This window comes from Notothenia rossii, assembly GCF_949606895.1.
Source record: "Notothenia rossii genome assembly, chromosome: 7".
Lineage (NCBI taxonomy): Eukaryota > Metazoa > Chordata > Actinopteri > Perciformes > Nototheniidae > Notothenia > Notothenia rossii.
In genome coordinates this window covers 41,822,897-41,834,276 of record NC_136905.1, presented here as the reverse complement: position 1 = coordinate 41,834,276, position 11,380 = coordinate 41,822,897, and the positions used below count along the sequence as shown (strand labels likewise).

Here is an 11,380-nt window from a genome sequence, read left to right as displayed (position 1 = left end):
ACATTTAAAAACATGGCCTCACGAAATACTTTAATGTAAATTTAAATGTGAAGGGATGTGTGTAATGTGCTGATTATTATTCACCCGCGGATGTATGGGTTTGGGTATTGTTGCGCACGGACATTATAGTTAACCGGACTTCCTGTTGATGTGAAATCCGAAAACATTTAAAAAATATATAAATATTTTTTATTCCGAGTGTGCTTGCTTTTCTCTTTGAAGGTCATCACATAACGACATTGTAATACACGGTTCGCAGTGGCGGCCGGCCCATAGGGGCGCTAGGGGTGCCGCCCCCCCTCTTCCCACATGTTTGATTGTCATTCAAAATTAAAAATAAATTAAAAAATATATTTCCCAAAAATATATATTTTTAATTTTAATTTGTAAAGAACAAGGTAAATATTATATAGTTGGTATCAGTAAAATGTATAATCTACTATAAAATCTCGTTTAAAATTGTTTTACGATGTCTAAAGTTACTGATAGGCTAAAGTCACACGTTTCCTGCCTGGCCGCAGTGTGTATCATTACCCTCTCTCGTCCGGGCGGTAGAAAGGAGCCCTCAGCCAGAGCAGCAGCAGCCAACAAGCTGACTGTTGCTATCTGTAAACTATGCCGCCGAAACATAATTTCAGCCAATCAGCGTCGTCAGATCTGAAGCTCAAAGGGCGCCCTTTCAGCGCCCTGGCCTGTGTGTCTGTGAGTTGTTTAGACTCGTATCCAAGGTGACGCTACAGTAGTTGTCTGCAGGTGTAGACTCCGGTGCTAGTGGATCGCCGGAGCTGTAGATGTACATGCTTATTGTAGTTGTAAGGGCAATGCCTGTGGCACCATGGAGCATATTTGTGGGCTGGACCTGTATTTTACAGGAAAGGAGTGATCAGAGGGTCGAGTTGTCGATTCTTGTTCAGTTTTCATCTTCCTCACCCTCTCAGACTTTGAGTTGCGCGCGCTACCATGGAAACCAAACAATGGTGTAGCTGTATTAAAGTCAGAGTGGAAACAGTTCTGAGTAAATCTGATTTTGTCAGAAATCGGGAGAAATGCGGGAGTTTCCCGCGAAAAATCGGGAGGGTTGGCAAGTATGACACACACACACACACACACACACACACACACACACACACACACAATTTTCGTATTTAGTCTCCTGATTTTAAATGCCCTAGTATGGTTTTGTCACCATTTCCATAGCCCCACCAAAAATATTTTCCACCAGCCGCCACTGACGGTTCGGCTGCATTAAATATTACATATCTGCCGTAGTTCGCTATTTATAGAGCCCTAGTGAGAAGACTTCTAGACAAACAGGAATAACTGCCGCCGAAACTGAATATGTGACGTGGTTCATAAATATATCAGCAATCAAACAAAATCTTCAATTTTTCTTCACACAATACGTCTCCTTCAGTATCAATACTAATTCGGCTGACTTTTATATTTGATCCAATCGCTATATTGGTATATTTACACCATAACGGTGCACAGCTGATAGAAAGGGAAACCTGGTGGTTAAAGCACGTTATTGAAATTTATTATTTTTATTATTAGATATTAATAGGAGACACAGACAGATAAACTAAGAAGGCTTTATTTAAACATTAAAGAATACTTTAGGTCAGGGCTATTCAATTACACATTCAGTTGGGCCAGATTTTATAACTACAAAATTCAGCTGGCCAGACATTCAGCGGCCTGTAAAAAGCGGGTAGTGACACATTTTAAACCAACACATATTACTGCGATGAAAAACAATGCAATTTTTATTTATTGTTCATCTAACAAACGTAGGTCAAAAGGTGCATAAAAACAAAACAAATTAGCATTAATTTAACAGAATCTGAAAAAAAGTGCACAGTTGTAGCATTACATGTGTTTGCTTTAGAAGTCAAATATTCCGTTTTTTTTTTTTAACCAGGCACATCACAATATGCATTTACTGAATACAATAATAGCAGTCTTAATAAATGTCCTCACATACAAAAAAACAGCTAAAGAGCTCCAATGCAACACAAAGAGGTAGTACTGTAGCAATACTATTTTTTCACTTTTCAAGTAATGACAAAAAAATCATACGTTTTGGTCTCATTTGACCCAGACACATTACAAAGTGCATTTAAATGAATACAGAAAGAACTGTCAAACCCTTCAGTGCACAAACCCATAACAAGGGATACTACGGGTAACTATATGAATGAATACTACACTACACGTCTACTATAGTAAACTAGGTGCTTACTATCACCTCATTTGTGATTTGTCATCGCTGACTTTCTCAATAGGAGAAGGGACATTTTTTGTTTTGAACAAGAGCAGTGATTTTTGGCTCATAGGATGTCAATGCAATCCTATGACATTGGTGAAGAGTGCTGTCAGTCAGGGAGCAGCGAGTGCTACTTTAGATTGAGTTCATGTGTGAAAAGCTTGATTCACATGTGTATGTTGATCCAAACATACTGAGCACACAGATCGCTACTTTCTGAACGTTAGGGAACTGCTGTTTTTTGACATCACTCCAAAACTTCGCTGGCCCGTTAGTGCGCTGCATGCAACCTGATCTCACCAGAATGCGTGACTCCTCCACGACTCCTTAACACCGCATTGCGTGGTGGAGTCACGGAATCTTTTATATTTGTGTGTCGGCACCACGCAAACAACCCCAATGTAAAGTGAATGAGGCTCCTTTGTCGTGGTGCACACGTGTGCATTTCTACACGTCCTGCAGTGAGCTTTTTATTCTATAAAACGTTTTAAAAATCTACTTTATAGCTTGTAGTAACTCACGGGAGGCTTCTTTTATTTTAGTTGTATTCATAATAATTTTTATTTTTCGTCAGAATGTATTATGGTGCATTATTTACCAATGTTTGTTCTCAAAAGACTGTGCTTTTTTATTAAATTAGTTATTTTTTAAGGAAGGCCAGAGCTTCAGCTGTGTCAAATAGATTGTTCCCTTTAGTTTACGTTATTTAAAAGACAATTACATTAATATTTGATCATTAATAGTAATAATAATCATTTTTTTTATAACAACGATAAACCAGAAGAAGATGCCGTCGTTACCACGGCAATGTTATGTCGCGCTTGACGGCAGTGACGTAGCCACGTGACGTTGCCCACGATCACGTCACTTTCATTCATTTCATCTCACAACGGACTACAGTAAGTATCCAAAATCAAGGGGAGTTTATTTCTTTAAAACACGAAATGAGATTGCTTTTATTTATTCCACTGTAGCACAGTCTCTATAGCGTTTCATTCCTGGATATTATGTTGAGTTTTGTAGTGTGTTTAGCTTTGACAATAGGCTACGCGCAAGCTAGCGGCCACGTTCAGCTAGCCTCCGGCTTTCCGGTCAAAGTTTGTAGCTGGATAGCATTTATAGTTTATACAAGTAAATGACATTAGCTGTCTCCGGCACAGTTGGATAGTGGAGGTGCCTGCTAGAAAAATATGTTTAAATGCTTGTATTTGCCCATGTGTTGTAAATACAGCTTTCAACACAGAGTTGTAATAGTGGAATCGGCGATGGAGTGGAACAAAAATGTGGACCTGGAGTTTTTCCAGAGGATTTGACTGGCCAGTGGGGACATTGGGATTGTTACATTGTAGAATTAAAATATATAGTAGAAGATATAAGATATATAAATTATACTAAATTATTATAGAGTAATGCACAGATTAATTATTATTGCACTCTCTTCATTTTGTGTATTGTTTGTATATTGTGTCTGTATTGTTTGTATGCCATGTCCCTCATAATATAACAATATGCACAGTATAAATTATACTAAATTATTATTGCATAATAGAGTAATGCACAGATGTTACTGTTATTCTAAATAATCCTAATCATGTTTTTATTTTTCCTGTTTTACAGCTTCTTTACAACTCTATATCACCAACACACACATATCCACACACACACACACACACACACACACACACACACACACACACACACACACACACACACACACACACACACACACACACACATAAAACCAACTCCACTTTTAAGAGCCACTCTCTCTCACTGTCTCTCTTTCTATCACTCTCTCACTTTCTCTTTCAATCACTCTCTCACCTTCTCTTTTTCAATCACTCTCTCTCACTTTCTCTTTTAATCACTCACTCTCTCTTTGTATGCCATGTCCCTCAACCGTGAAGTGAGGATCTTTGAGGATCCCAATGAGGCCAGGATGCACATGGCAGCATTGATTAGCGAGGCTCTTGTCCATGAGGCCAGGGTGAGGCTTTTCATGATAAGCAAATACCCAAGTCTGTAATATAATCATTGCTATTGCTTTTTATTGATGTAATGTAAAGGGACAGTTAGACCTTTTTATGCAACCGTTAAATAATTGCTCAAATATAAGTGCTGCTGTCTTATGTTGTATTACAACTTTGTTGCTGATCTCAACCTCTGAAAAAATATAGGCTACTGAAACCCCTGCCATCCCTCCGAAAAAGAAAAGAAAAAGCAGGAAGAGACCCCTTTCTAATCAAGTGGTCACACGCAGACCGGGAAACTCAACGTTCCGCATCAGGTTTGTTCTTTACTATATCATGATTTCTAAATCTAAGAATAAAGATAATTCATAACAAAGTTATTTTGGTGTACACAGTATGAAATTATGTAATGTAAACCTCTTGACAAATCTGTTGCAATGTTTAAAACATTTTCAAATTAAATCAAGATATTTTAAGAGCCTGTGACTGATAATCCTTGCTTGTGTTGTATTTTTTTAAATGTGTACCTCGATTTGGATAAAAGTATTCAAAACGTAAATTGTCATTGTGATGCTGTGGTAATATGTTCTTAGTTTCATTACCTGCAGTCCTTACAGAGCATTTTCATATTACAATTAATTGGTGTAATTTTAGATTGATTGAAGGGTTAAGCAAAAATGACTGTCTCTGCAGCTTCACAAGCCAAAAGAGACGATCCTGTGCATGAGGAAGGCCTTCAGCTAGAACATCAAGAGTTCGATAGTCTTGGTGAGTATATTGATTATAACAGCAGTTGACTGGCACTACAGTTTTTCCCAATTTTTTCCATTTTTATACTCATCTAGTTAATCATAATAAAGTATTGAGTATTGACTGTTTCATGACAAGTGAATGCATATTTGGCATAAGTATCACTTGCTAATATTGCTTTGGATGCAATGATTCATAGCATGTTGCTATTATTAGTCTGCATATATTTTTCCGACTCAAAAGTGTTTCAGTATACTACCTTAATATCCATCATACCAGTTTTAGGGTGTCTTAACAGCTGTTTTATTTTTTAGAAACACATCTCCAAGAGTTAAGAGACACCCTAACTGCAGTCCAGGTTCCGGAGGCAACAGAAAAAAACGATCTCTGCCTGGGCACAAAGGCAGCTTCTCACAGATGTGAGAATGAAAATGGCTAGGCCAATGCTTTTTAATGCAAATCTCTCAGCTGAGAGAATAGCCATTCAGAAGTGCCACAGATGCTGTGCAGAAGAAGCGGCTATTAGGTGCCTGGACTGTGTTCCACTGGACATGGAGTTCCTCTGTGCAACCTGTGACATGGAGGCCCACAAGAGGAATATCTTCCATGACTGAGAGGCTGTGTTCAATGGATGTCTGGAGCCCATTCCCCATACAACTGCTGTGGTGGATGAAAATGGCCAGCCTCAGTTTTGTGAACAAAGTATGTAAAGATTAACATTACATTACAATGTCCCATTATAGTGTAGTTCCCAAAATTAAGTGTGAATGGGAAGTGTACATAGCTGATTGAAAAAAGTATGATTGGTTTTGACTAGGGCTGCAAGATATCTGGAAATTATGCAAAATGTTATTGAATATCTTGATAATCTGGAGAATTAAGGAAAACTGTAAATACACCCTTCCTAACTTATTTTCTATATTGCAGTATGTCAACTGCCTGTTCCTACTCCAAGGTCAATCTGTGAATGCTCTGATGACGTCACAGTTACTCCTTGGAAGCATATTTCTGTGGTCACCATCAACGGTATGTTGTTCTGAAAGCCCTTCTTTTTGTACAAGTAGTATTGTGATTTTTATCACCTGGTCATTTTCAGACAACACCCAAATGCCATGTCAAATAGCTAATACATCATATTATGCACATCTATGTATAAAATACAATATTTTAAGGCAAACTCACAGTTTAATTACCGAAATACCTTTACTTTGTCCATTTGTTCACAGGACGATACAATGTCTGCTTGCCTCAGAAATCCTGTCCATCCTGCTCTGCAGAATGGACTCCTGAGGTTAAAGACCTGCTTTTGTATCGGTACAGGCCAGCTAGCACCAGCTGCCAGACGCTTTACAAATATGATGTGTTCACCTCATTCGAGCACATGAAGGCGACAGCACCAGCCATGTCCAGGCAGGCATTTCTGAAAATGTTGGAGCACAGATCTGTTCAAGCTGGACGGGTAAATCTGCCTGAATCACACGGAAACATACAAAAAACAATATCATATTACTTTACCATATCATTAATTGTTGGCATTGCTTTCAAAACAATTACTAATCCACTTTTTAAAATCAATATACAGACAGGTAGTATCTGTGCTGATACATTTCAGCGAAGCTTCTTCGAGTTTTGCTTCTGTCAGTACAAACAAGAGGTTATGTGCCAGGTCCATCACTTTGTTTGTCCAGCATGTTCTCCAGACATGTTGGCTGTCTGCTGTGATGGAAACTGCAAGCTTTACTGCTTTTCCAAGTCAAAAGGGTAGGTATAGGTATTAATGAAAATGATAAAGAACACACCGCTAATACAAATAGTAGCCCTTGGGGTTGTGTTTGAGTAGCCATAAAAGACATTAAAACAAATCATAGTAATGTAGTGCTTTGTGATTTTTATTATTGACTTGTATCTTAACTTATCATGGACAGGACTGAGGAGCCGCCAATCTATGAGGGCTTGTTCCTGGCCAAGGACGAGGAAGTCGCAACATTTGTTGACCTTGTCAGAGGCAACATGAAAAGTGTACGTTTTTTTTCTTATTATGATAGTTGCAGTTACAGCTGTGGTGTTCTTTTTTATATATGTCAAAACTTGTGTGTAATAAACTGACTTTATAGGGAAATGACAGTGCCGTCTGTGGTACTGCCAAATTCACCGCTGGCAGAGAGATGTCAAAAAAGTCTGGTGCCCAGATAGACGAGGAGGGCATTCAAGTAGCAGTTTGCAGGTATGTATTTGTAAGTGTGTCTGTGTGTGTATATGTGTTTGGTTCTTGAGTCTGGTCTCATTATTTCAGTTTTAATAGCAATCAAATTCTAAGTCTTTGTAAGAATTGGAAGCATTAAAGACTTTTGATGGTGAAGCGGAATTTATCCATCATTTGTAGCATCCAAGTGTTATTTGTTGTTATAGCCACCTAGATGACAGAGATGAGTGCTTAAGCCAGGCCTTGCTGTGTCAGTTTATTATTAACAACTAGATTTTCTTCTGATTAATCAGACATGGGTTTCTCTTACGACGACTGAACCACTTCCGTGGAGAAATATACGCTTACCCAATGTTTCTCCAAAAAGAGATGTCGAAGAAGGCAAATGTTGACTTCTTCTGTATGGATGTAACATCCAGGTAATCCTCACTGTCATATTGCACATCCACAACAATGTTTAAAATGGCCTATGCCTCAGCAGTCATTTTAGATGATATTGATATTGTCACAAAATGCTGCTCCTGCTTCTTAGGTACTGGCCATACCTTAGCAAAATAGCCGAGGGATTACCAGAGCTTCTGCCGTTGACAGAAATGAGGCCATTTCTTAGCGTGATGCATGCTAAAGCCCATACAGCAAAATACGAGGTACATAACATCTTTAATGCAAAGGACTTTTAAATGTTGTCCATGGCATGCCTTATTGTATATCAAACACTTCTAAAGAAATGCTACATAACAATACTTGCGCTGTGTTGCAGGTGAGATGGGGTGACAGAAGTCAGGACGGAGCAGGAAACACATTGGGAGAGGAAGTAGAGCAGGTATGTTATTAATGGCATTATTGTAACTGTATGGATACAAGAAGTCTTAATAGAAAGCAGTACAAATATGTATGTGTCATCTCAGTGACAAGCCTGTTGATTAGTTTAAAGCATATTCTTTATGTCTGAGTTCAAATGAAAGATAGGCAGTTCATATGTTCAGCAACACTAAATGCATGCATATTGTAGGAAGTCAGTACACAAGTTTTCTCTTAAACCATCCAGTTCAAGATCTATGATGTTTAGGTAATATTGTTATGTGATGGTGACCGAACATTAATTGTAACATTCATTATAGGTGAACAGCTTTCTCTCCAGGGCAGCTCTGGTCACAAAATACATGACAAAAGCAGGTTGGTATTAACACTACACACTGTGATAAGGCAGCCCTGATAAGTATTTTACAGAGAGTTCCCTCCTTAAAAACGTTATTGGTGTATTACTTCACTGTAATTACCAGTTCAACAACCTTTTAACGATTGGGTTTAGTCATGTCTATCAGGTTTCTCACTCAGTATTGCCTTTTTCATGTGAATACTTACTTTTTTGTTTGTGGATATATTTTTGTCTTTTTTAGGAAGAGTGAACATGCTCACTCAACAGGCCATGGGTTGGAATAGAAGGAAGAGGGACAACCTTCATCAAGTTTTAGCCCACAGATATGTCAAAGTAAGGGCAAATTACAATTGTCTTCTCATCTGACATTACATATTTATGAAGGATGTCTGCAATGTAACCTCATAGCTATATACATTATGTTCTCCCTTATCCACACTTCCTCTTGCAAGTCAGATGGTGTCATGGAATGTTTCAACTGTTCTTCTGAAGGTCTTGTACTGAAAACTGGTGGATTTACCTATTTTGTAGTGTTTTTACATTTGCAGCATTGTACAATGCAAAGAGATTTGCAATTGTCATGGTTTGTTTACATTGAGCCCTTTTTCTGTGTGATTATTATGTAACCTGACAGAGGATGCTGCACATCGGAGGTGGCACTTCCTCAAAAGCCAACACAAACAGGCTGTACATACGTACAGCGGTGTAGCCGCTTTGGAATGCCATGATCTTCAATTACACCAGGACATTGAGGAGTCGGATGATAATGGCTACACTAGCCCTGAGTCTGAGGAAGAAGACCTGTAAAGGTTTCTGCCAAGCAACACAGAGGCACTGGAGAGCTCTTTCACAAGCAACGTGTCACGTCCACATGCTGGTGCACGCCATAATAATGACAAAACACATTTAAAACACACTTAAAGCCATACAAAATAAAGACAGAATGCAGCGGCTCGTCAGGTCTTCAAACTTCCAAAACATTCCCACACCACGCCGCTCCTCCGCTCCCTTCCCTGGCTTCCAGTAACTGCCAGAATCCACTTCAAGACACTGGTACTTGCGTACCATGCTGCGAATGGATCTGGCCCTTCCTACATCCAGGACATGGTTAAACCGTACACCCCAGCGCGTGCACTCCGATCTGCATCAGCCAAACAGCTCGCTGCACCCGCACTGCGAGGGGGACCCAAGTTCCCATCAGCAAAAAGACGTGGGTTTGCTATCCTGGCTCCAAAATGGTGGAATGAGCTCCCCATTGACATCAGGACAGCAGAAAGCTTACACATCTTCCGGCGCAGACTGAAAACTCATCTCTTTAGACTCCACTTCGAGCAATAGAATTATTAACAAAGAACTAACAAAGCACTTATATACTAATAAAGGGCTGGCTTATCTAAAGCCAGTTGAGTAGCAGTTGAAATGTTTTAGCTCTATGAAACCTAATGTACTTATATGATTCTGTTTTCTTCAAGTTTGTATCTTCCTGGTCGAATGCACTTATTGTAAGTCGCTTTGGATAAAAGCGTCAGCTAAATGCAATGTAATGTAATGTAACATGATAAAACACTATATATGTGAACGATATGAAACTATGCACTTGTTTCGCCCGACTGAGTTCATAGTAATGTGAAAATGTGTTTATATTTTGTACATCCGTTTTTTTAAAGCGCTTTCACTTGCTGATGTGTATGAAAATAAATTGCCTTGCCTTTATATTTAACTGCCTCTTATTACTCAAACAAGTGCTATACAATGTTTGTTTTCTTGTCACTGCATTTTGTCATTCGTTGATTATGAACTATTAATGTGAATACATTGTAAATAGAGTTCATACAATAACATAATCCTTTATTAGTAACATGTGCATAATGCAGGGTAAATACCAACACATTCTCACTCCCAACTCGTACTTCTAATTTTGTATTATTTTCTAAACCACAGTGTTATTTACTCGACAATAAGACACAATTATCCTTGTGTTTATTTATTTGTTTGATTGTATAATGTGGGACATTTGGAGTCCATCAGGACCGAGGGTCGGAGCAGCTCATAGAAGTTGCTTTAGAGAATTTTACACCCGGAAGTAAGTATTCTCTCCGCTATGTTTGACAACCCCCGTGATTAGTCCTCAAGCTGTGATTGGATGTTGGAATGCGCCGAGGGTTACGCCCGATACGCCGAGTGTCAAACAGCACTTTGAAATGGGATGGAACCACGGCAGACTATCCAAAACTGGACTCGGACGGGTCCACCCCCCCCTCCCCTACCCCGTCCCCAGAACTACACATGCTGGCTATTGTGTGTTTTGGAACATGTTCGATGGAACGTCTCTACTGGGAATTGTAGTTTTATAAGACGTTTTTGTATTTCCCCTAATTAGAAGTTGCCAGTATTAAACTGTGTACATCCCTGTAGGTTTTGGGGATAGGAAACAATCAAATTTAAAACATATAATTAATACATGGGTGAAAATTGCTTGTGTCCATAATGGGCATCATTAATATATACCCACATGACAGCTAAGGTCAGAAGAGCTTTATTTAACAGCTGGTCTTATGTCTGTGAACCCTCCTGTTGTTAATTGATAAGCCTGAAACATGCACTTGTCAAGGTTCAGAGGCACATTTAGCAAATATGGCAGTAGCCATCGATCATCTTAAGATAAGATATACTTTACTGATCCCAAGTTGGACATTATTTCGTTACAGCAGCATGTGTAACAGTTGTAAATATGCAGTGGTGTTTATTTGTAAATAATTTAGTATAATCACACAAATTCTGTGTTTTATATTTAATAATTCTCTGTTCCTCATTTATTGAATGTTCAATGTTTAACAAGGTCAGAGATTAAAAAGGTCGGAGATGAAAAACTTGGGTCGCAGGTTCCTACTATAATAGCTTTGTCTGCCACAAAAAAGTAAAAAAAGTAACCACTTTCATTCAACTAGGCCAGTAGGTAAGGGCTTTCCACTGGATAATAACTGCAAAGATGTATATGTTTTAGCTGAATACACGTTTAACCCTAATTGATG

The 11,380-nt window shown here is 38.8% G+C and overlaps 1 protein-coding gene across 3 annotated transcripts; it reads left to right on the top strand.

Moving 5' to 3' along the window:
• The first annotated feature begins 1,718 nt into the window (after nucleotides 1-1,718).
• Nucleotides 1,719-10,057, top strand: LOC307047635 (uncharacterized protein). 3 transcript variants are annotated; one of them, XM_079694691.1, is made up of 15 exons: nucleotides 1,719-3,165; nucleotides 3,884-4,253; nucleotides 4,444-4,553; nucleotides 4,930-5,004; nucleotides 5,301-5,688; nucleotides 5,914-6,012; nucleotides 6,213-6,445; nucleotides 6,912-7,005; nucleotides 7,101-7,210; nucleotides 7,483-7,608; nucleotides 7,722-7,836; nucleotides 7,950-8,012; nucleotides 8,311-8,365; nucleotides 8,590-8,681; nucleotides 8,801-10,057. In XM_079694691.1, exons 8-15 carry the CDS (start codon nucleotides 6,997-6,999, stop codon nucleotides 8,972-8,974), a joined length of 744 nt encoding a protein of 247 aa, XP_079550817.1. In that variant the 5' UTR covers nucleotides 1,719-3,165; nucleotides 3,884-4,253; nucleotides 4,444-4,553; nucleotides 4,930-5,004; nucleotides 5,301-5,688; nucleotides 5,914-6,012; nucleotides 6,213-6,445; nucleotides 6,912-6,996; the 3' UTR covers nucleotides 8,975-10,057. The 3 variants fall into 3 exon arrangements, with proteins under 3 accessions (XP_079550817.1, XP_079550816.1, XP_079550818.1); XM_079694690.1 differs by having other exon boundaries at nucleotides 6,569-7,005; XM_079694692.1 differs by having other exon boundaries at nucleotides 6,213-7,005; nucleotides 8,983-10,057.
• The last annotated feature ends 1,323 nt before the right edge of the window (nucleotides 10,058-11,380 follow it).

Bases quoted from the DNA above. Each gene is read 5' to 3' on its own strand.
- LOC307047635 (XM_079694690.1), top strand. From the start codon at position 6,904: ATGGACAGGACTGAGGAGCCGCCAATCTATGAGGGCTTGTTCCTGGCC. The intron at 7,609-7,721 runs GTAATCCTCACT...CCTGCTTCTTAG, and splicing joins TGTATGGATGTAACATCCAG to GTACTGGCCATACCTTAGCA. The intron at 8,013-8,310 runs GTATGTTATTAA...CATTCATTATAG, and splicing joins TGGGAGAGGAAGTAGAGCAG to GTGAACAGCTTTCTCTCCAG.